At 39.1% G+C, this 26,371-nt stretch overlaps 1 protein-coding gene across 3 annotated transcripts in view; it reads right to left on the bottom strand.

Annotated features, from left to right (window-relative positions):
- Positions 1 to 26,371, bottom strand: part of LOC115221412 (striatin-interacting protein 1 homolog) — a 43,258-nt gene that overhangs the window by 15,812 nt on the left and 1,075 nt on the right. For 2 of the 3 annotated variants that reach the window (XM_029791596.2, XM_029791594.2), the window contains exons 2-11: positions 24,729 to 24,798; positions 23,545 to 23,619; positions 21,697 to 21,828; positions 20,097 to 20,217; positions 18,865 to 18,933; positions 16,503 to 16,603; positions 15,145 to 15,272; positions 13,754 to 13,939; positions 1,885 to 2,147; positions 571 to 700 (exon numbers count right to left, since the gene is read on the bottom strand). In XM_029791596.2, coding sequence (XP_029647456.1) covers positions 571 to 700; positions 1,885 to 2,147; positions 13,754 to 13,939; positions 15,145 to 15,272; positions 16,503 to 16,603; positions 18,865 to 18,933; positions 20,097 to 20,217; positions 21,697 to 21,828; positions 23,545 to 23,619; positions 24,729 to 24,798 — 1,275 coding nt within the window. The remainder of the gene's footprint in view (positions 1 to 570; positions 701 to 1,884; positions 2,148 to 13,753; positions 13,940 to 15,144; positions 15,273 to 16,502; positions 16,604 to 18,864; positions 18,934 to 20,096; positions 20,218 to 21,696; positions 21,829 to 23,544; positions 23,620 to 24,728; positions 24,799 to 26,371) is intronic. The other variant, XM_029791595.2, reaches the window with a different exon arrangement.

Below are 26,371 nucleotides of genomic sequence, written 5' to 3'. Positions count from 1 at the left end.
TGCTCGATATCTGAGCATCCTTTCTCGGGGAACCTTGCAACCGTGTTTCTTGTGAATCCTGAGTTGAGGCTAAATTAACCCTTATAAACAAATACTAATTTTTTTTTTAAGTGAGCAGATGATAAATAATTGCACTTATGCATAAGTGATGGTCGTTATAAAAAAAATTAGTTCAATAAAAAAACTACTTTTCACTATCAACATACCACCACCGCTATCTGCCTCTCTCTCACACTCAACCTCTCTAACCAACTAATGTATAACCGTTGAACAAACAAGCATATATATATATATATATATATATATCACAAAACGTACTTTTCATATATTACATATTAAAAATACCAAATGCACAAGGTAAAAGAGTTAGTAAGCAGGCACCTGACAGGTCAGAAATAACAGTCAAGTTTTCCTCAAAGCACACCCTATCATTTTTAAAAGAAGCTGAAACCCTTCAATAATCTTGATCAGGATGGTCATGGCTAGAACACCTTTGATCATAGGTCTGTCAGATAAGGACTAGAATTAATAGGATTGGCAACAATAAAAAGGGGGTAAAAAGCAACTTACTTCACGGAGCACCTTGACTCCTTCGTGAATTGGCTGTGGAAGACCAGCCAAAGAACTGTGATCACCTTTTACTTGAAAACCAACAAATTTGGCTCTGGTCTGGTCCAGAAACAATTCCAGATCTTTTAACCTGTTAAAACAAAAACAGAAGAGAATTCTTCAGAATGACAATTTCCAAAGACATGTCTTTTACATTCATCTATATTCGTCAACAGTTTGGTCAGCTATGACAGACAATACCTCATATTTGCAATGCCGGCTTCTTAACCCAAAGACCAACAAGTCTTTCACACCAATTATATTCCACATGACAGTGCGTGGCCAAGTGGTTAGGGTGTTGCCCTCATAATCATGAGGTTGTGAGTTCAATTCCCGGACCAGGCTGTGTGTTGTGTTCTTGAGCAAGACACTTCATTTCATGTTGCTCCAGTCCATTCAGTAGTAAATGGACTGGACTTCCAATCAGGGAGAATGTTGGCCTGCTTGCCTAGCCATTGGGGTGGCAACATTTGAAAGCTAAAGAAACAATGCAAAGTGCACTGTGATCAGCGATGTACAACAATGTCTGATAGTCTGGTCAATCACATGATATGCCACACATTTTACTGTGCAGACCCTGGTTTTGAGACAGATACACCCATGTCCCTACACATTGTAAGAGATAATTAAAAGTATAGAGGACAGAAAGAGCAAAAAGAGAAAAAGTGAGCATAAAGCACTAATATACCACACACACAGCCTTATAGGCGCAGGGCCAGGATTTTAAGGGGAGGGGGATAGTCGACCACATCAATGCCAGTACTCGACTGGTACTTCATTTATCGACCCCGATAAATCAAACGGAGATACTTACACACATTTGGAGACACAGCACATATCTGGAAATGTGATCTTTCATACACAAACAGAAATCACTTACACACATACACACAACCATACAAATGGAACCACATGCACACACACACAGAACTGCTCTTACACACAGAGAATTGCTCACAAACACACACCCATACAAATGAAACCACACACACAGAACTACCCCCACACACACAAAACTAACCCCACACACAAACACACAGAACTACCCCCACACACAGAACTACCCCCACACACACAGAACTACCCCCACACACACAGAACTACCCCCACACACAAAACTACCTCCCCACACACAGAATCATTAAACACATGGAATTACCGACTCCCACATACAAACAAACGAAGAGGACCTCTCCCTGCACCTTCCCCGCTCACAACCTCTGCCCCCCCCCCATCTCTTCCCTGCCGCCAATTATCCAAACTTTGGTTACTCACCTCACTTTTGGTTTCCATGGCAAACATTTAGCCGTAGTCGTAGTGACTAACGGTGGTGGCGTTGAGAGCGGTCGCGGTGGTTTTGGTGGCATGGTGTCATCATCTTCGTCATCGTCCTCATCTGTCGGGGCGGGGCTGCCGTCAGATGAGAGCAGGTCGTCATCGGCACGATGCTGTTCTCCGTTGCCGCCAATGGTACCGGTGTTGTTGTTGTTGTTACCGTTGTTCTCGTAGCCATCGAGGCTGATCTGTTTCAGCAAACTCTGCAGGTTTTATCATTCAAAAAAAAAGGAAAAAAAAAAAGGCGAACCCCGACCCCAGAGAAGAAGAAAGAAAAAAAGGAAGGAGAGAGAGAAAAAAAAAACAGGATGAAATACAGACCCACCCGCACCCGTGTATGTTGTCATCCACCGCCAACCAGTGGGGGGAGGGGGAATGGAGAGAGAGAGAGAGAGAGAGAGAGGAAGAGAGCAGATGGTATTAGTGGAAGAGAGGATGACAGGGAAAGAGAGAGAGAGAGAAATATTATGGAAAAAAAAAATTTAATTAATTAAAAGGAGGGTGAGTGGTGAGGAGTAGGAGGGATGTTAGGGCAAGAGGAGGAGGAGGTAAAAAGGTTAAAAAAAGCAAGCCAGAAGAAGAAGAAAAAAATAAAAGAAAAAAGAAAAAAAAGAAGCAAGATAAGATAGAGGCAGGCCAAGCAAAGGATGTGACAACAACAACAACAAAAACGAAATTGAAATTGTTTTTTTTTAAATAAATCAATAAAAAGAAAAGAAAAATATTTTTTAAAATCCACAGCATTAACAACAACAACAAGTGAATAATAAGAATAAGAATAAAAACAAGAACAATTGTTTCAAATTTTGGCACAATGCCAGCAATTTTAAGGAGACGACACTGACCCCCACTAAATGGCTGGTACTTTATTTTATTGACTTCGAAAAGATGAAAGGCAAAGTTGACCCCAGTGGGGTTTGAACTCAGGACATTAAGAGCCGGAAGAAATTTTGCTGAGCATGTATTCCACCACTCTACAATTCTGCCAATCAACAATAATAATAATCATCATCATTGTTCGACCGTGGTCGAGACAATGGAATTTACCATGCTACACCAGACTTCATGGTCCATCATGGCATTACGGAGGTCCTGTTGCTGGATGCCTGTATCCCTGGAGATTACATCAGGGTGGGAGAGTGTGCGCCCTCTGGTATTGCGAGTAGATGGCTTCCAGAGGAGGAGAGTAGAAATTACCTCTTTTTCAGCTCTACAACAATGTCCAGCAAACTGGACTCTCCTACCTTTCACAAGAGATGACACAGGTGGTAGTTTCCCACCAATAATAATAATAATCCTTTCTACTATAGGCACAAGGCCAGGATTTTAAGGGGAGGGGGATAGTCGATCACATCAATGCCAGGACTCGACTGGTACTTCATTTATTGACCCCCGAATGGAGGATGAAGGGCAAAGCCAACCTTGGTGCAATTTGAACTCGGGACGGGAAGACAGCCAAAATACTGCTAAGTATTTCATCCAGCATGCTAACAGCTCTGCCAGCTCACCACCTTCACAATAATAATAATAATGGTTTTAAATTTAGGGATAAAGCCAGTAATTTTAGGGAGACGAAGGGTGCTGATTGATTTTATCAATCTCGGTACTTGACTGGTACTTTGTTTTATCAATCCCTAAAGGGTGAAAGGCAAAGTCAGTTTTGGTGGAATTTGAACTCAAAACATAACAGACTGGATGAAATGCTTCGAAGCATTTTGTCTTCCGCACTGATGGTTGTGTCAGCTCACATCCGTAATAATAAAAATTTTCACTTGGATAATGTGTATATGTGTGTCCATAAATGTGTGTGTAGGCAGGGTGAGACACAGGCATGGCTGAACCAATGAGGTTTCAGGTTCAGTCCCACTGTGCAGTACCTTCTTCAAGTGTGCTGTACTATAGCCCTAGGCTGATCAATCACGACTGGATTTGATAGACGGAAACTGAAAGAAGACAGTTGCACATGGGCACACGTGTGTGATCATCAGTATTCTCAGTCACAGCTCATCTTTCGTGCTGGCATGGGTTGGACAGTTTGATCTGATGAATTAAAGGACATCATACTCCAGTGTCTACTTAGACATGATCTCGAGGGCTGGACATCCTTCTTAATGCCAACCACCTGGCAGAGGGCACTGGGTGCTTTTCTTTGGCACTAGCACAAGTTAAAATTCACCTTGTAACTTACAACCCAAGGGACTTAAAGTGGTCCCTATAATTGAAAGAATATATATATATATATATATATATATATATATATAAATCATCCATCATCATTTAATGTTCCTGTTTTCTATGCTGGCATGAACTGGATGGTTTTTGGTTTAACAGGATTTGATGGGTCCAAGGGACTGGATTGTGCTCCAGCCATCGGGTTTGGCATGGTTGGATGCCCTCCTTAATGCCAGCCACTTTCCAGTGAGGATTGGGCGCATTTCTCATGTCACACACACTAATGAGGGTCGCCACGCAGCTCACAAGACAACAGGGTCCACAAAGTTGGGCGTGTCTTTATGCAAGGAGATGAGGGTTACGTGTATGTGTGTGTATGTGTGTGTATGCATGCGCGTGCACAGGTATATATAAACATTGTGTGTTTCCATATGTATGCATAAATACACTCACACACACACACAATGTATATGCATGCATATGTGTGTGTGTGAATATACACACACACACAAACGTGTAGAGTTTGTTGTGAGACATTCAAAGATAAAAACAAAAAGTTGAAAGTAAAAAAAAAATAATTTTTTTTTAAAAAAACAATGTTTATTATGAAACAATTCAGTTATTTGTTGTCCAGGTGGAGATGGACAAATAGTGAAAATAAAGAAAAAACAACAACAAAACAGCCAAAAAGCAACAACAACAGCTCATACATTTCAGATGAATCCATGCTTCTTAATTATCTATTTGTAATTACAACAATAATAATGACATTTATTACACAGCAAGTATTTCAATATTCTGTTCTGGGGCAAATATGGCTCTGTTCGTATCGTTTACCCAATCAAGAATTCTCTTGGTTCTATGATGCAAATTTCCTGTTTTAACCCTTTTGATACCAACCTGCCTGAAACTGCCCCTGGCTCTGTAGTACAAATGTCCTGTTTTCATAAGTTCTGAATTAAAACCTTCCACCAAACCTTAGTCACAATTTATGTTCCTAACACTAGCTGAATGATAACTAAGTGCTTTTACTAAATTCTTTGTTATATTTAAAATTAATTGAAAGAAACACAAAACATCTCAACAGAAATTAAGTAACAAAAGGATTAAAATATATATAATAGAGAAATAATTCTTAACCCTTTTTGACTCCAACCTGGCTGGAACCGGCTCTGGCTCTGTAGTACAAATGTCTTGCATCCAAAAGTTTTGAATTAAAATCTTCCACCAACCTTAGTCACAATTAATGTTCCTAACACTAGCTGAATGGTGACTAAGTGCTTTTACTAAATTCTTTGTTATATTTAAAATGAATTGAAAGAAACACAGAGCATCTCAACATAAATATGGTAACGAAAGGGTTAAAATGGTCAAAACAAAACCGTTCCATTTCAAATTTCACGTTCGTTTATAGTTCCAAACACGAGATCAACAATGGTAAAAGTTGAGTAAGTTCTTCATTGTTTTCAAAACTAATCAAACAGGTGTGTTTCCATAGAAATATTCTTTTGTTTGTTTCAGTCATCTGACAGCGGCCTTGCTGGAGCACCGCCTTTAGTCGAGCAAATTGACCCCAGGACTTATTCTTTGTAAACCTGGTACTTACTCTATCAGTCTCTTTTGCCAAACTGCTAAGTTATGGAGATATAGACATACGTGAGCTGACAAACTATCAGTTTAAAACGTAACACAAGTTGCTAATGGAGCAGGCATATCATCCCAATATATATATATATACAGCATATCGTGGAGGTGCAATGGCCCAGTGGTTAGGGTAGCGGACTCACAGTCATAGGATCGCAGTTTCAATTCCCAGACTGGGTATTGCGAGTGTTTATTGAGCGAAAACACCTAAAGCTCCATGAGGCTTCAGCAGGGTGTGGTGGCAAACCCTGCTGTATTCTTTCACCACAACTTTCTCTCACTTTTTCTTCCTGTTTCTGTTGATCCTGTATTTCAAAGGGGCCAGCCTTGTCACACTCTGTGTCACGCTGAATCTCCCCCAAGAACTACAGTAAGGGTACACGTGTCTGTGGAGTGCTCAGCCACTTGCACGTTAACTTCACGAGCAGGCTGTTCCGTTGATTGGACCAACCGGAACCCTCATTGTTGGAACCGACGGAGTGCCACTTATATAGTATATCATTACCCATTAGATGTAGATAATCAGCCACCTGTTAGATATTATAGCATAATTTCATCACACTTCAGATATAAAAGGTATTTCAACACCCAGAATTTATCCCCAGCCCATGAGAAATACTTGGAATATATTCCAACTTGTTAGACATCAGCCATCAGATACACTAGGTATGTATCCCCACCTGTTAGCCATAACAGACCATACACCATCCATCAGATACAGCAAGTTCACATTACTCCATAAGGAGTAAGATTACTCATTCTTACCTGCAGAGTGGAGTGGAGTGTTTTGCTCAAGAATACAATGCATTGCCTAGTCCAGGAATTGAAACCACAACCTTACAATCATGAGTTCAACACCCTATCTACTAAGTCATGCACCTCCACAGTCATAGTGTATATATATATATATATATATATATGTGGCCGTTGCCAGCCTCGCCTGGCCCCCGTGCCGGTGGCACATAAAAAGCACCATCCGTCCGTGGCCGTTTGCCAGCTCCGTCTGGCACTTGTGCGGGTGGCACGTAAAAAGCACCCACTACACTCACGGAGTGGTTGGCATTAGGAAGGGCATCCAGCCATAGAAACACTGCCAGATCAGACTGGGTCTGATGCAGCCTTTTGGCTTCACAGACCCCAGTTGAACCGTCCAACCCATGCTAGCATGGAAAGCGGACGCTAAATGATGATGATGATATATATATATATATATAAGTACTGCAAATTTAGGGAGAATACTTGATAAGTGTAAGCACCTGTATACGCCAGATAGTGGCAGAGGTGAGAGAGAATATATCAAATAAAATCAAAAACAGAACATAAAGGATGTTGCGGTACACATGTTTCAAGCTTTATAAACAACCTGTTCTTACATCAGTGTATAATAGATATAAAAGATGGTTTAAAGCTCTCTTCAGCCGCGGCTGTATGTGGCTGAAGAGAGCTTTAAACCATCTTTTATATCTATTATACACTGATGTAAGAACAGGTCGTTTATAAAGCTTGAAACACGTGTACGGCAACATCCTTTGTGTTCTGGTTTTAATTATATTTGATATATATATATATATATATATAATATATATATATATATATATATATCATGTTGGATCGTTAGCCCCTACACGCAATTTTTTTCTCTCCTTGTTTCTTTTCTGTGTAGCTTTCTGTCGAAGAGCATAGGCTCGAAACGTAAAAGACTTGTTTTATTTCTATTCCTGAGCGCCATACTAATACATTGTTTGTTTGTACTCCACCTGCCTTCGTCTTTTGTTTATTTTCGTAAACCTTCCTGTTATATATATATATATATATATATATATATATATATATGTATGTATATATATATATAGCACTACCCCTCAAGTATATTAGATATCATAATCTATTCCCTTTCCACCAGATATAGTAGATCTATACCCACCCACCGACCCCACCAATCGGACACACTTAGACCCTAAATACTTTACCCAACATATTAACAAAAAACATACAAACACATGCACCTTCACCCCCCCACCCACCGAAGTGTCCCAGCTACATTTGCATAAATCTCAATGCAGGAGTAAATAAAGGAAATATAATTTTGGAAACAACAACAACAACACCAATGAAGCAGTGGATTGAACAACAACAAGGTAGAAAAAGGAGAGGGGGGAGTCTAGATAAAAAAGAAAGGTAAGTGTCCAAGGTTTATATTTCACAACAAAGTGTTCTGGTGCCAATGAAATACAGAAATCAACCTCTACATAAACAAACGAATTTAAAAGTGAACTCAATACATGTGCATGCACTCTCAGAGCATCATCAGGAGGGGTTACTTAGGAGGAGAGTATATAATGAGGAGATCTGCCTGAATTATGGAGGAACCACTATATTATCTAGCCAGCAATTACAACAACAAATGTGATTGTAATACATACATATATATATATCTGTATCTTTCTGTTGAAGAGCGTAGGCTCGAAACGTAAAAGACTTGTTCTATTTCTATTCCTGAGCGCCATACTAATACATTTGTTTGTTTGTACTCCACCTGCCTTCAACTTTTGTTTATTTTCGTAAACCTTCTCGTTTTATATGTATATATATATATATATATATATATATATATATATATATATATATGTGTGTGTGTGTGTGTGTGTGTATGTATGTATGTATATATATATATTCTTTTATTTGTTTCAGGTAAAGCAAACCGACGCCAGGACTTGCTCTTTGTAAGCTTGGTACTTTATTCTATCGGTCTCTTTTACCAAACCACTAAGTTACAGCCACGTAAACACACCAGCATTGGTTGACAAGCGATGTTGGGGGCACATATATAAATACATACATATATATATATATATATATACATACATATACATACATATACATACATATATATGTATATCTATATATATATACATACATACATATATATATATATATATACATGAAGGTAAACCCAAAGATTATGAGACAACCAGTGAAAGCCTATGTTGGAAAAGATAAGAGTCTTCTCCCTTGCATTAAAGGCTCCCTCACTTTCATCATGATGAATGTACACAAAGTTAATATGATTCTTATGAGGTTGTGCGTTTCAGGACTGGTTGGCCTATGCCATCCTCTGTAGTAGTCTGTCATACAGGCAGTTAAGACCTCAAACAGATGCAATTACACTGAAGAATGTAAAAGGTCTGCCATTATGGCCTCAAGTTCCCATTATTGAGGAAGATTACACTAGCAGCAGCCCATACAATTCACTCTTCTTGAACTTTCTCAATAAAGAACCCTAGTTTGAAACATTGAACCCATTGCTTTCAGCCAAATAAACACAATTATTTTAAATTACCATAAACGTATGCTTAAATAGATCTCTATATCTTTTTTTAGTAACAGTGACTCAACTTCATATGACAAAGTTTTGTGGCTCTGTACGAGGCATCCACCTCATCACATATCATGAACAGAAATGGGGGCATCGTACAGGCCCATAAAAACTTAAGCCATATGGAACCGAGTCAATCTGTTATTAAATGATGTATGTAACTCCTACCAAATGGGTTGAGTGCCACTTTCTTTAATTTGTTCACTTACTCTTGTATGTATATATTTGTGGGTTAACAAGGCTACAAATGGTTTCACGTGAAGGAGAATCTCTTAACAATTATCAAGAGATCATGGGAGGTAACTTATAAGGAAATCTTTTTATCCTTATAAGTTAGCTCTTGTTTATCCTGAAATCCCGTACAGTTTTGTGTAACTTCATATATTCTTGTCCAAAATGGATATTAGTACCAACATTCCAATGCAACAGGTTTGATAACTGTTGAGGAATTTCTCACATGAAACCATTGGTAGTCTTGTTGAAGAATATTTATCCACCAATGTGGTATTGAGCACTCATTCTCACTGTTTGATATTAGCACACACACACACACACAAAATACATATATACACACAAAATCGCTATTCCTTTAGTAAACTGATAATTAAATAGAAATATATAATCATCGAAGAGGAACATTAACAATAAGGCAGAGAGTAGAGAAGCCAGAGTAGCAAAGAGCAAGGGGAAATGTTAAATGCTGATTTACTGCGATGTCAAAGTGGCATTAATATGAAAAGAAAGGAACAAAGAACTGAGGTAAGTCATTGGCAGAGCAAGAATATGATGAGTAAGGGGCCCGAGGACACACAGACATGTTTAGAGTTGAGGGATGATGTTAGAGAATGAGAAACAGTATGCGATAGTCTTGTGGATGACAGCTTCTGGTTATTAAAGGAGTATGAAGCAACGAAGAGCAAAAGGGACATGAACAGAGGGAACAATATATATATATATATATATATGTATATATATATATATATATGTATGTATGTATGTATGTATGTATGTATATATATATATATATATATTGTTGGATCTTGGGAGGATCATTACGCTAATAATAAACATATACACTGGTTTTTATTTCACTTCTTTAATTATTAGTAGTACTCAATTCGTTAACATTTACCCAATTATCTAATTGATTGTTTGAATAACCATTTCGTCAATCAATCAATCAATCAGCTAGACAAGTCAAAATTCTTTCATCATCATTCTCAATCTCATTAATGAGATGCCACATCAAATACCTTACAAACCAAATAGAAAAAAGAAATATATATATACACAAACAGCACCAAGTTTGCTCTTTTTCCTAAGGATTTTTCAGATTCCCTTATTAGTCCCTTAAGCTTGGTTTACAATAGATCTCTTCCTAAACTCATAGGTCTAACCTTTTCAGACCTTCACAATTCCATTTTGGAAATAAAATGTCACAACAGGGTGTTGTCTTTGCATTTGGCATTAAATTGCAGAGAATATTAGGAATTCTACAATCTAAAAAACATCAACACCCAATTTAAAATAATATATATATTTTTTTACGTGTGATGCATGTGTTTTTAACATAAGTTTGTTTTACATGCTGGTGGCACATAAAAAGCAGCATCCAAATGGGGTCGATGCGAGTGCCGCCTGATTGGCTCTCATGCCAGTGGCACATAAAAAGTGCCCACTACACTCACGGAGTGGTTAGCGTTAGGAAGGGCTCTAGAAACCTTGCGAAAACAGATTGGAGCCTGGTGCAGCCTCCTGGCCTGCCAGTCCCTAGTCAAACCATCCAACCCATAGAAAGCAGACACTAAATGATGATGATGGTATTGCTATTCTAAAATTTTCATAATTATTCTTCTGCAGCTTTTGCGTGGTATTCTTATTTTGAGAATGACTTTGTGACAGTCTCAGAACATCATGCGAATGGATTTGGAGACAAAAAGACTAACGAGGAAGTTGGGAAAAAAAAAACTTCCCATTAAACTTGAAACACGGTCATACGTTCTAATAAGATGCTTGAAAGAAAGATGATTACCTGTAAGTGTGTGTGTATATGTGTGTGTATATATATATATATATATATATTATATATATATATATATATATATATATATGTATGTATGTATAGTCACAAACATACATACAGAAAGATATGTATGTGTGTGTATATACATATACCTATATATATATACATACATATATATATATGTATGTATGTATACCAAATATATACGTTTTATTTATTATTATTTTGCACATTACTTAATCATCGGTATATTATTTTTATCTTATATTTAATATTTCTATTATATGTAATTTTCTAGATGGTGTAAATTTAATTTTTCATTTTGAATTGATAAAAGGTGTTTTTTTTCTAATTTATATATATATTTATTTTGTGAAATTTGATTTAGTATTTCTAAATTGAATTTTTCCCTGTAAGTTAGGAATAATATTCCCTCAAATTATTATGATATATATATATATATATATATATATATATATAGTCACACAGATATGTGTGTGGACCAAAAGCAAATCCCAATAATGAAAGAGAGTCCCTTTTGCAATAAATGATTTAATGATGAAGATGAAGAGGCAACTAATGGCTACCATTCTCAACAAATGGGAAAGGAAGGAGGGTCATGTCTGGAACAATGATCTTGAATATAGATTAGCTGGATTGAGGCAGATTTGGGGATGAACAACAATACCTGGGGACCAAATAGGGAAGAAACACACCTGAAGAGTCACACTGCACCCTGACCACACACAGCTAATCATTAGGTATGGAATGTTACACTGCTGCCCACATGGTTAAGTCCCACATGTGCAGTGCTGCACTGCACGTCACACAGCTAGACAGTACATGTCATGAAATACACTGCATCCCACACAGCTGAACACTACATGTGGTGTGCCACATTGCACTATACGCAGCTAAACACTACAAATGCAATGCCACATGGAATACTACGCAGCTAAACACTACATGTGGAGTGCTACATTGCAGTCTACATAACTAAACATTACATCCCATGCAGATCATCTCTCCATGAGCAATGGAGAGATGAACTACACCCCCCACAGTTAAACACACCATGTGCAATGCCACATTGTGCTCTACATAGCTAGACACTACATGTGAGGTGCCACACAGCACCCCGTGCAGCTACACGCGTGCCACACTGCTAAGCAGTACATGAGAAACACCAGCCTGCAGTCCACACAACTAAACCCTACATGTAAAGTACCACACTGCACCCCCGACACAGCTAAACCCTACATGTCTCTGTATTTGGACATACCTTTAGGGAAAGATCTTGGGTCACCTCAAAAACACCTATGGGTTACCCATCAGCAACCTCTGTGCTCCTTCAGTGCTATGTAAGAGTTACCTTTAAGTCTGTTCAGAGCTGACAGAGGCAACATAAAGAAAACCCTGCCAACTCTGAGCTTTTACAACAAACTTTACACTCAAAGGGAGTACATTCAACCTGGACTGTAATACAGTGGCCCTCTGGACTTTCCAAGGAAGTACACTAAACCAGGAGTACAACAGACTACTCTCTGCATATTGCAAGAGAGAACATTAAACCAGGAATATGATACATTCCACTGAGTATATTCCAAGGGGGGAGGAGTATACTGAATCAGGAGTAAAATACTCCTAGATTACTATTTAGTTATCCGTGTATCGGTGCAGGTAAAAGCTGTCGTCTAATTCACCTTTCATCAACAGGTGATTAAGGAGTTGTATTGATTTTGTTCTGAAGAAAGTAATCAATGCAATTAAGAAGGAGGTGGGAACAGGTGATTGAGACTTTATTTTGTTGGCATCAGAAGGATGGAAAGTAAAGTTGGTTTTGGTTAGAATTGAACCTACAACATAAATTGCTCTACCTACAACACCACACCAACACAAGCACCACCACCATTATTTTAACACATCATCAGTACCATCCTTCTCTTCTTCCGATTGGCGTAACCATGGTAACTCCCTTAGAACAAGACCTCTTCTTGTCTGTCTTTCATATTTTAACTTCTCATCACCTGGCGTGAAGCCACCTCTCTCAATACCACCCCTGCCAATTCAGTAGAAGGGTCAGGTTTTGTGAATTACTGAGGAACCTGATGAGAGCCTGTGCCACACAAAAGGCACCCAGTACACCCAATAAAGTGGTTGGTATTGGGAAGGGCATCCAGCCATAGAAACCATATCAAGGTAGACATTGGAGCTTGATGCATTCTCATTTGTTGGTTACTTTCAAACTGTCCAACTCATGACAGCATGGAAAATGGACGTTAAATGACGGTGGTGACAATTTTCTTCTTTATACAAATCTCCCACCCCTAATAGCTCACATACATACTTTACAAGTAACAACCAGTCAGCAATAAAAGGGTCACAGCAGACCTCTGTAATTGGGGGTGTACCCTCCTCTACAACACTAAAAGGTTTTCTGACAAACACCTCAATACACAAACATAGGGGTACATGTGGGTGAAGGGTGCAGTGTGATAAAAGGGTATCAGAAATAGCAGTGTTTGTGTAAACACAAAACAACATGAGGAATTATAAAGAAGAAGGAGTTTTCTTCAGAAGAAACCAAACCTTACCCTTTTGCCTCGGACGCCACGTTTTGGCATTTGTTGTTCAATGAGATCAGCTGTTGATGCGGGTGGAGAGGAAGCACGCATGTTCTTGCAGACTTCGTAAGGATCTTCAGGTAAGCCTGGTAAACCATGTTGGTTGCGGATCATGTTCTTGTTATCTTGAAGTTCTCTCAGACCGCCAAGGGACAGCTGCAAAGGGAGTAGATAAGGAGCAGTGAGAGTAGTGGTAGTAGTAGCAACAGCAGCAGCTTGGATGTAGAGAGTTAATAGATGAGAAAGAGGTTGAGTGCCAGAGATTTTGGCAAGATGCACTGGAGTGAGGCATGTGGGAGATGATGCATGCTGGGTAAAAAAAAAGTACTGGTGGTGGGAGAAGGCCAGGGTGGATCTGGATCTGGGTGACTTCCATAAGAGGGTGGAGGTAGACTTTACACCCGACAATATTTGGCCTCACAGATCCGATGAGACTGGATCAGGAAAACAAAACCAGCCAACTCAGGATGCAGAGGAAAGAAACAAACCTTAAATTGCTGAGACAGAATAGAGGTGCAGCCATGGCTGCTGGGTTAAGAAATTCATTTTGCAACCATGTGGTTTCAGGTTCAGTCCCACAGCAGGGCACCTTGGGAAAATACCTTTATTAATACCTTGGGGCAATCAATACCTTGTTAATGAGTTTGTTACATAGGCGCAAGAGTGGCTGTGTGGTAAGTAGCTTGTTTACCAACCACATGGTTCCAGGGTCAGTCCCATTGTGTGGCAACTTGGGCAAGTGTCTTCTACTATAGCCTCGGGCTGACCAGAGCCTTGTGAGTGGATTTGGTAGATGGAAACTGAAAGAAGCCCATCATATATATGTATATATATATATGTGTGCGTTTGTGTTTGTACCCCCAACATCGCTTGACAACCGATGGTGGTGTGTTTACATCCCCGTAACTTAGCGGTTCAGCAAAAGAGACCGATAGAATAAGTACTAGGCTTACAAAGAATAAGTCCTAGGGTCGATTTGCTCGACTAAAGGCGGTGCTCCAGCATGGCCACAGTCAAATGACTGAAACAAGTAAAAGAGTATAGAATCTGCAGTAAGTTTGTCCCAGATCATCATCAACACCATCAACTTCATTTTACACCTGCTTTCAAGGCTGGCGTTAATTGGACAGGTTGCCACTGAAAGCTCACCTGGACAAGCAGGAGGACAGCGTCTCACTTGCACCTTATACTGGTCTAACTAGTGGACTATAATGATTCTTAGTGTCACTGTCTCGTGTTAGTCTTACTATTGTGCCAGAGGACTTTTAGACCACTATGAGAGATAGACTACCAAGTATTCTAAGACGTTCCCCTAGGAACAAAGGATGGTAGGGCATCAAATCGTGGAAGGAAACACTTACCAAAATGATCTTCCAGAGAAGCAGTAAGATCTTCTTGATAGGGAAATGTGGTGCTGTTCCACTGCAGAATCTGCTGACCATTCCAAAGAGTGTTACTGCAAGAATCTCATCACCAATATATGGCATAGCTGAAAGTATATAAAAATATCATCAACATCATCATCTTCATCATTTTCTTGTCATCATTAACATTGAAACAGAGACCAACAAAGTGTAAGGTTCTTGAAGGACATTCAAGAAGACAGTGTTCAACTACTACAAGAGATGTAGACTGTGTGTGCATGTGTTTGTGCATGCGTGTGTTTGAGTGTGTGTGTGTTTGTGTGTGTGTGTTTGTGTGTGTGTGTTTGTGTGTGTGTGTGTTGTGTGCGTGTGTGTTGTGTGCGTGTGTTTGTGTGTGTGTGTGTTTGTGTGCGTGCGTGTGTTTGTGAGTGCGTGTTTGTGAGTGTGTGTGTGCGTGTCTTTGTGTGTGCGTGAGTTTGTGAGTGTGTGTGTGCGTGTTTGTGAGTGTGTGTTTGTGTGTGCATGTGTGCATGTGTTTGTGTGTGCGTGTGTTTGTGAGAGCGTGTGTTTGTGAGTGTGTGTGTGTGTTTGTGAGTGCGTGTGTGCTTGTGTGAAAGGGTGCATGGCCCAGTGGTTACAGTGTTGCACTCAAGATCATAAGATTGTAGTTTCAATTCCTGGGCCAGATGCTGCCTTGTGTTGTTGAGTGAAACACTTCATCTCACATTTCTCTATTTCTCTGCAATCACTCTGACACCTGGTGCACCTGTCCAGGTGACATCAATTTGAAGCGGGACAAAACACAGCACAAACATTTGATTGCTATAAACAAATCATTGGTGATGGTCATTCAGCAAGAACTGAACACTCACACATCACCTTCAATGGGAGATTCTATCAAATATATATACATATATACACATACAAGGTGGCCCAAAAGTAGGTTTACATTTATCAAGCTATCTCTTTCACATTCATATATCAACAGTTTAGATTTTAATTATAAAAATATATGAAGCCATTATCCTATGCTAATTTAGTTAATTTTGTCAAGCTCCCTTTTCAGTTTGTAAGATAGAAATTTAAATGTAATAAAATGTTTTAAAAGAAATTTGAAGTGCCTGTGTGATAACTGTAAACCTACTTTTGGGCCAACTTGTATGTATAATGGTGTGCAAGGAGTGACTGTGTGATACGAGTCGATTCGATGATGTGAGTGAGTGTGTGGTGTGAATTAGTGAATAGGTAAGTATGGGGATGTATGAGTGTGTGGGAATGTATGGGGATGTGGGAATGTGTGGGCGTGTGGGAATGTGTGGGAATGTGTGAAAGCAAGCAACAAAACCAAGGCTTACTTAATTCTGCTTTGAACTGGTTCTTCAACTTTTTCTCTTCTTCAGTTTCTTCAACACATCTCATGGTTTCAACAACAGTGTACAGAACATTGAGAATGATCCTGTAAGAGAGAGAGAGACTGTGAGAGAGAGAGAGAGACTGTGAGAGAGAGAGAGAGACTGTGAGAGAGAGAGAGAGACTGTGAGAGAGAGAGAGAGACTGTGAGAGAGAGAGAGAGAGAGGACTGTGAAAGAGAGAGGGGTAGAGAGGTGGTTAGTACACACGACACTCTCACATACATACTTGTACACCATTATCATCGTTTCAATGTCATCTTCCGAGTGCTTGAATGGGTCAGACAGAAATTGTTTGAGGCAGATTTTCTACAGCCAGATTCTTCATTTGTTGCCAAGCCTCACCTGATTCCAAGCAAAGCAATATTTCCCCCTTTGGCAGACATGTTCTTCATGGAAGACTGGAATCATATGACAATGCTCGTTTAACAAACGACAGTCATTTACTACAATCACCTGATGTCAGGACAAGGAGACACACAGACAGACACAGTGTAAATACTAAACAAACTTTAAGATCAGCTCAATTATGTTTGTGAAATATTTGACTTGTGAAAAGGCCATTATCACTGCAGTTTGTCTTGAAGAAAATTCCCTCCTCAGGCAATGGTGTCAAAACACTAACAGTCATCTCAGGGCACCCTCTGGCGAGCAAAGAATACATTCCAAGCCACTTGCCATCAGGAGCATCAGGTACAAGACAGAGAACCCTGAAGTCATAGCTTCCTTATAGAAAATCAACAGAAACTATCTATTTGCGACAGGCTTCTTTCACTTTCCATCTTTGATAACCACCCATAAGAATTATGTCAGTCTAGGACTGTCATCATCATCATCATTTAGCGTCCGCTTTCCATGCTAGCATGGGTTGGACGGGTCAACTGGGGTCTGTGAAGCTGGAAGGCTTCGTCAGGCCCAGTCAAATCTGGCAGTGTTTCTACGGCTGGATGCCCTTCCTAACGCCAACCACTCCGCGAGTGTAGTGGGTGTTTTTTACGTGCCACCTGCACAGGTGCCAGACAGAGCTGGCAAACGGCCATGAACGGATGGTGCTTTTTATGTGCCACCGGCACAGGGCCAGGCGATGCTGGCAACGGACACGAACGGATGGTGCTTTTACGTGTCACCGGACGGGGCAGGCGATGCTGGCAACGGCACGAAGGACGGTGCTTTTACGTGTCACCGGCACGGGGCCAGGCGATGCTGGCAACGGACACGAACGACAGTGTTTACGGTCACCGGCACGGGGCCAGGCGATGCTGGCAACGGACACAAACGGACGGTGCTTTATGGTCACCGGCACGGGGCCAGGCGATGCTGGCAACGGACACGAACGGATGGTGCTTTTACGTGTCACCGGCAGGGGCCAGGCGATGCTGGCAACGGGACAGAACGGACGGTGCTTTTACGTGTCACCGGCACGGGGGCCAGCCGAGACGAGAAAATATTTGAAGGTGCTGGGCAGTGAGACTGAACTCAGAATCACATGGTTGAAAGCAAGCTTCTTCTTAACCACACAGCCATATCATCATCATCATCGTTTAATGTCCGTTTTCCATACTGGCATGAGTTGGACGGCTTGACTGAGGTCTGGAGAGTCAGCGGATGCACCAAGCTCCAGTCAGATCTGGCAGTGTTTCTACAGCTGGATGCCCTTCCTAACGCCAACCACTCTGAGAGTGTAGTGGGTGCTTTTACGTGCCACCGGCACAGGAGCCAGTCAGGAGGCACTGGCATCAATCACGTTTGGATATTGCTTTTAACACCTTGTAAAAGTTTTAGTCAAATGAATGAGTGACAGAACATATATTTTTTTTAAGCCTGAAACTTTTGTTGAACCGGTAAGTTACAGAGACGTAAACACAGACACAAACACACACGACAGGGTTTCTTTCAGTTTCTGCCAACCAAATCGATTCACAAGTCTTTAGTCGAGCTGAGGCTTTGCAGAAGACACTTGTCCGAGGTTCCATGCAATGAGACTGAACCTGGAACCATGTGGTTGGGAAGCAAGCTTCTTACCACACAGCCACGCCTGCACCGACAGATAGATGCCAAAGACTTCAGGGCCTTACAGACGAAATGATACAGCAGAACAAAGACGAAAAGAGATGCAGTACTTGACCATAGCAGCAAAAGAAAGAGGATACGAAGGAAATAAACTTACTGCAACTAAAGACGATGATGATGATGATAAGCAGGATATAGAAGGAGGAGAGTGACAGTGATGTTGGTAAGGCAATGCTAACATATAGGGGTAAATGTAGGGAGAGGCAGAATGGGATGAAGGAAAGGTGGAAGGACAAACCTGAGCTCTTTACAATCAGCAATAGACAGACAAGGTTTCCTTTGAGCAGACGTGGCCACAGCTTTGTTACTGCAAAAGAAAACAACAACATCAATAATACAATATATATATAAACAAAAATGTATTAATATAAAGATAAATAACACAGGTAAGTATACATATATATAATATACAAAAATATAAAGAAATTTTATATCATTCTACTCCTTATCAAAGCTATACCATACTGCTTCATATAGATATCCGTGTATAATGTAAAAGAAAATCAAAGGAGATTGAAGCTGGTATGGTTTAGTATGACTTATATTATTTGAAACAATTGAGAGAAAGTGAAAAGTAGCATTGCCATCAGGAGAGGAATAGCTAACATTTTAATTAGAGTCCTTCTTTGGGGTAAAATTGATGGGAGGAAATTAATTTTAAAAAAATGAGTTTTGCATCCCATATATTCAAGAAACTGGCTGTAACTGATGGGGAACACAAAACAAGGTACACTTCATACATAAAGAGCATGTAGTAGGAGAGAGAAGGAAAAAGATGGTGAGATGGTGAGGAAAAAATTGAGTTGAGACAGGAGTTGAAGGGTAGGAAAGGTTTTACTGAACAAAGGGGTGTAAGATATTCATTTAAATCCATCAGTCATATGCTTTCAAGTCTGAATACAAAATGTTGTTCCTATATATATACATACATATATATATATATAGTTTATGGCGCTATGAGCTGTCCTTTATTCCTCTAACGGTTCCATAGAGGTATGACAGAATTTTCCTATATTCACCACCTGCACACATCTCTGCCTGTAAATATTCAGTGAAGCTCTACATAGTGCCATAAACTTGCTGGCTGCTATTTCTAGCAATGATCATGCTTCATGTACACCAGCTTTATATATTTCTAATTCTACCTATATGGGGCTTTATTCTTGCTGAATATTATTTTATTAGTATTCATATTTTCATGTGTATACAGCTATATATTTATATATATATGTAACTATTTATGCATACAATACAGCTTCTATGCAGTCACTCAACCTGCAAGAAATAGCAGCCAGCTGTCAAATCTTCATCAAATTGTACCCTACCCTTGAAAAGAAAGGAAAGAAATATGAGCTGATGTCATCTCTGCTAAAGAAAAGGAAGAGTTGGTTGTAGATGTACTGGACTGTGGGCTGTGGGCTGAGTTGGGAGTCTAAACAACAAGAACAACAGTGGCTAAGTTAGACTTACTCCATTTCTAAGTGAAGGAGGTGGACACAAGAAGTGAATAGACCCATCTCATAAATAAGAAACACATTTCTCTTGGCCCAGTACTCCTGGTGGTCTTCAGTGTCACACTCGGAAAATACTCCTGAAAAGAGAAATGGAAGAGGAATAGAATTGTGATATGGTGATGATAGTAATAATAATAATAATAATAATAATATGGGCTGGAAAGAAAAATCCGGAAAGAAAAAAGAACACTGCAAGTGAGAGGTGTCAACTGTCTCAACCAAAACAAGGAAGCATCTACGTGGTCTCAAAACTTGCTAATCGTAACAGCTGAACTCTTTCAAATCACCCTTTAGTGTCTTGAAACAGGAAGGATACATTTGGCAAACAAGTTCTAAATACACAGGATGGTCATGGCTGGAAAACATTTGATAACAAATCTAAACTGAAAGGGGTTATACAACACAAAACCCACCAATGAGGAAATGTGGATCACACAATATTAAACACTTCCCTGGCATGGGGAGTCACCCACAACTCCCCAGGCTGTAATCTTAATACACCATTGGGAGTCATTGGTGACTCCCAATGATAACAGTTTTAATGGAGCATCAGTTGCAAGCATTCAGGCCAAGACTCTGGTTTGAGGATACCTTGTTCCCTTTTTCCCATTAATCTAAGAGGCCCTGGAAAAGAGTCAGGGATGTTGTCCTGTATCATCTGAGTACATGAGAAAATAAAATAAATTTAAAAAAATTGCGGTCATCTGAGAAAGGTTTACAACATCTGAACAGAATGTGGCTGGATAATTAAGATCAAGACTAAGGGTTTACGTGGTCAAGCGAAAGGTGTGCTCAACAGTGAAACTTAACACACCTGACCACAGGTAAAGTAAAGAATATTCCGAGTCTGATGGTCAAACTCTGGGAGTGAATGATCAAATATACGTAACTAGACCAAATGAGAAACAGTTTAATGAATATTGGTCAGGTCGTTAATTAGCACCAGCTCAGTCCTGATGATCTAGCAGACAGAGAATTCCAGCCATGATCACCATCATCTTCATTCAAAGAGTGAAAGAATGGCAGGTGGTGATCTGAGGGAGCGTTTGGTGTACAAAGTCATTTTAAAAACCAATGATGTAGGTTCAATTCCTACATGTCACAACCAATTGCTGGGGACTGGCATGAAAGAAGTTTCTTCATACTTCTTTTCAAACTGCCCCCTCTTCCACTACCACCACCTCCAACCATTCTAAGAACAGAACCAACAATGGTCCTACCAAGATTTCCCTGAACAGAGTTATTGTTGTTTTTCTATAATGTTTCCCATTATAGAAATGCAATTTTGCTCTGGCCAAAGACCATCCTGTTTATTACAGAAAGTGTTATCTAAGACTACTTAATGCTAAACCATTTTCCAGCTACTAGGGGTGTAAACTGAGGGAGTTTTGGCAGCAACCGCGTAGGAGGCCCCATGTTGTCTTGTTGTTATATTACAGAAAACAGGACAGTATTGGTCATTGGTGTGGTCAGAATTAGGTTGTGACAGTTGACATGTGAGTGTGGAGGTGTGTGTGTGGATGGTAAGTGTGCATAAAGATGAAGATTCAACAAACCTTGCACAAGATAAAGGACTGACTGTATGGCTGCCATCCTTCTCTCAGCGTCTGCCATTTCCAGTTCATTTTGCAAGAACACCAGAAATCTTTTCTGCTGAGATTCAGTCGAACTGGACCATTGTTCATAACCTTGAAAAGGTGAGAGAAGGAAAATGTTATTTCTTTGAGATAAATATAAGTATATCCATAGATACATACGTACATGAACACACACACACTATAAATATATATAAAAACAAATACATATATATATGTATATATAAATACACACACACACATATATAAACAGACACACATACACATATGTATATATAAACACACATATATATATAGAGGGATGGATGAATAGGTGGGTTATTTGTTTGAGATAACTATAAGTATATACATAGAAACATACATATATGAACACACACACACTATATATATATATAAACATACACATGTATATCAACACCCACACACACATATATATATATACACACATACATATATATATAAACACACACATATATATGTAAAAACACACACACATATATAGAGGTATGGATGAATGGGTGGATGAGTGTGTGGATGGATGGAGAGACACAGAGAGATACATATTATATATATATCTATATTTATGAAAAAAATACAAAACAAGGTTTTCATAAAAAGTTTTCTACTGTAAAAATATTTAATTAAGTGTTCACAAAATGAGTTTTCCACAAAAAAAAAAGCAGAATCACATTTTACTGAAAGTTTTCAAATAAAATTTAAAATAAATTTCATTGAATAAATTTTAGTTCATGTTTTAATCAAAAAAGTTTTACTGGAGAAGGTGAATTGCATTTCACTCATCAGTTATGGTGTCATCAGCTTACAAAGATTCAAGGATGTTCTTCAATGTAATTTTTGGCCCAAGAGGGGTTTGTACATATATGTACGTATGTATGTATGTATACATACACACAATCCTCTGTGGTGTTTGTGTTAAAAGACTAGGAGAAATATTACCTAACTTGAAAACAGGTGATGGTTGGTGACAGGAAAAGCATCCAGCCACAGAAAATCAATGAAGATCATCTGATCCGTGCAAGCATGGAGAAGCAGACATTGAAATGATGAGGATGATACGTGTATACATACGTGTGTGTGTGTGTCTGGATGAATGTTTACATTCTGTGCTTTGCATGACAAAACATTCAATTACGGGTGGTGATGTTTTTTGACACTTCTGTAAATTACTTTGTCTCCCGGTAGCTCTGTACTTTCAAAGAGAATCTTTTTTGTTCCAACCCAAATAAGATGGCCCCAGGGTCTATGATACAAACTCCCTGTTTTGAAGGCATCTAAACTAAAGACTCCCAACAAAACTCCATGCTAATTTATGTTCCAAATACCAGCTTACTAATGACAAAGTTATTTTACTAAATCCTTCAAAATTACTGGAAACAAAGGCAGAGTATTCTATAGAAATACTGTAACAAACAAATCAAATAAATGCACACACACACAGAGAAAGGTGTGTGACCCGGAGGTTAGGGTGTTGTACTCACAACTGCAAGATCGTGGGTTTGATTCCCAGACCAGACAGTACATTGCATTCTTGAGCAACACACTTTATTCCATGTTGCTCCAGTCCACTCAGCTGTAAAATAGAATAGCTTTCTGACCAAGGAGGAATGTTGGCCTGCTCCCCCAGCCAGCAGGGTGGCATCGTTTGAAGGCAAAAACAATGTGAAGCACATTGTGATCAGCGATGTGTAACAACACTTGATAGTCTGGTCAACACCATGATACCATGACATACACATACATAGACATTCATAGCCAAGACTCTTCACACACCACACTGGAAATAATTACCCTTAGATGCAAATGTGTCTTCAAAGGCTCTGAGGTTTTGTTGAAATTCTGGTTCCTCAGTGTAACAATAAAGTTCTGAAAGAGATAAAGAGAATCATCAGAGAGGACAAAACAAGTACCTTTTTTTTTTTGTTATTATTTATTTGGTCTAAGAAGGGTAAACTGTACTCCCCATAGCCTTACCAAATCTACCCAGATATCTTTTAATTATAAAATTAAATTGTTATAAATGCAAATTAGAAAAAAAAGAAAAACAAATATAAAAAGAGACTTTCAACAAAATTATATACATCATTGTTTAATGTCTGTTTTCATGCTGGTATGGGTTGGATGGTTTGACAAGAGCTGTTCTGGCGTGGTGGCTATGGATGGATGCCCTTCCTGTACCAACCACTTTACAGAAAGCACCAAGGGAATAAGAGAGTTAAAATAGGGATATGTTATATATTTGAAATTATCCCAACTTTCTCAAAAAAACTCCAGCCCCACCAAAAAAAAGGGGAACCTCTGCTAATGTTACAAGCATTATATCATTACTCCTTTTGTTGCTGATCCTCCCTGAGACCATCCCTGGTTCTATAGAAGACACTTGGCTTAATAGTTTGGGCATCTGGCTCACAATCTTCCGGTTGTGAGTTCAATTCCTGACAGGGCAGTGTGTCCTTGAGCAACATGCTTTATTTCATGTTGCTCCAGTCCACTCAGCTGTTACATTTGGTGCTATGCTGAAACTATAAGGGTACACATGTCTGTGAAGTACTCAGCCACTTGCACGTTAATTTCACAAGCAGGCTGTTCCATTAACTGGACCAACCGGAACTGACAGAATGCCTGTTCTATGCTACAAACTTCCAGTTTAAAGTGATCTAAATTCAAACTTTCCATCCAAATTCCATGTTAACTGATGTTCCAAACATCAACTTCAAAAGAACAAAAGTCATTTCACTAAATTCTTCATTTATTTTCAAATTTAATTCAAACAAAAGCAGTGGATTTCAACACAAATATATTAAGAAAAGGGTTAAACACACTCGACGGACCCAACTTTTCTTCTCTTCTATAGTCTTATTTACTTGAAATCAATGACCCCTCCCGATCCTTTCCCACCCCTAAGAATTCACCAATCCCACCACAACCACCAATTCTTCATCATACAAAATAAAGGAAGTAAAAAGAACACTCGCCTGAGATTTCATTTTCATAGAAATCCGAATCTCCATAAGAAAACTCTAAATCTGGGGATTCGTTGATCGTCTAAAAAGAAAGACACAAGAGACAAAAGGATTCAATACCGAACAGACATGTTGAGTTTTTTTTTTTTTTCTTTTTTTTAGGGCCTTCGATTAAAACATGATAAACTTCCGGGGGTAGAAATATAGGGCGTTGTGACCATCGTACGTTTCTCTAATCATCATTAGCATCGCTGTGATGTGTGAATGGATTGACAGATATACATATAAAAGCACAAAGATACGAGAGTTGGGAAGATATATATATATATATATATATAAAAAAACAAGTAAAAAATAGAAAATGCTAAAATAATTTTATAGTGAACATTTCAGTACCGGTTTCGGTCATTTTGAGACCTTTTCAACTGTAACGATTAAATAATTAAATTTAGAAAAATTAGAAGAAAAGTTTTTTTAAAAGAATATTTCTATAGTAGTGTTCAGATTTAGTGGCATTCTGCCTTTCTCTGACTCCCTTGTTTGCACTTGTGTGTTTGAGGTAGTTGTGAGTTCTTGTAAGGTAGTAGAGGGAAGGCTGGTGAGGAAAGGGGGGTGGAGAATCTGGGAGTGCCCTGATGGTCGTATTTTGAATGGTCAGTGGCGGCTGGCAGTCTCAGTTCAATTCAGGAGAATATTTATATTGACAGGCTTGTTTATAGAATAGCGTAGGTGTTATACTAAAAAACATTAGTGACAAACTTAAGGGCTAGGGGGTGGAGAAGAAGGAGAAGGAGAATGAATGGTGATGATGATTATGACGACGATGATGATGATAACGATGATGATGAGAAGAAGAAGAGAGGAAGAGGAGAAGAAGAAGAAGATGGTGTGATGATGGTGGCGATGATGATGACGCCGATGTGATGATAACGATGATGATGAAGAAGAAGAGGAAGAAGAAGAAGAAGAAAGAAACAGAGAAGGGAGAATATGAATGGGTGTAAATATAGCTATGAAGGGGCTGATTAGTAATGGATTCTATGGAGTGTAGTATTTGTGTGTGTATATATATTTTTTCTTTTATTCTAAAGTTGAGGTATATTAATTGTTTGTCGTAGACCCGTTAAGAAGTGGCTTGTATTTTGTAATAAAGAGATTTTCTTTACTTATTCTTTGTCTCGAGGTTGTATTGTCCCTAAATTGGTAGAGGGGGAAAATTCTGAAGTTTGGTATATGTATGTGTGTATATGTATGTGTGTGTGTGCGCGCGCGCGTGCGTGTGTATAGATATATATATATAAAGAGAGAGGGAGAGAGAGAGATTGATAGACACAAAGAGAGATAAGGGTTGATAGATAGGTAGAGGTATATATATATATATATATATATAGAGAGAGAGAGAGAGAGAGAGAGAGGAGAGAGATACACACAAAGAGAGAAAAGGGGTTGATAGATAGATAGATAGATAACGGAAGAAAACTGATTAAGACAGAGTGAGAGAGAGAGACAGGCATACTAAGGATAAATAGATGTTTAACAGGAAAGGCGGATGACTTGACAGATGAGAAAGACAAATTATATAGTCACATAAACAATTATATATATATATATATACACACACACAAAATAGATATCATGATATACACATTGAAAAG

The sequence above is a fragment of the Octopus sinensis genome, linkage group LG18 (genome assembly GCF_006345805.1).
Source record: "Octopus sinensis linkage group LG18, ASM634580v1, whole genome shotgun sequence".
NCBI classification, from domain to species: Eukaryota; Metazoa; Mollusca; class Cephalopoda; order Octopoda; family Octopodidae; genus Octopus; species Octopus sinensis.
Note: the sequence above shows the minus strand (reverse complement) of the source record. Positions and strands in the feature narration are given on the sequence as shown.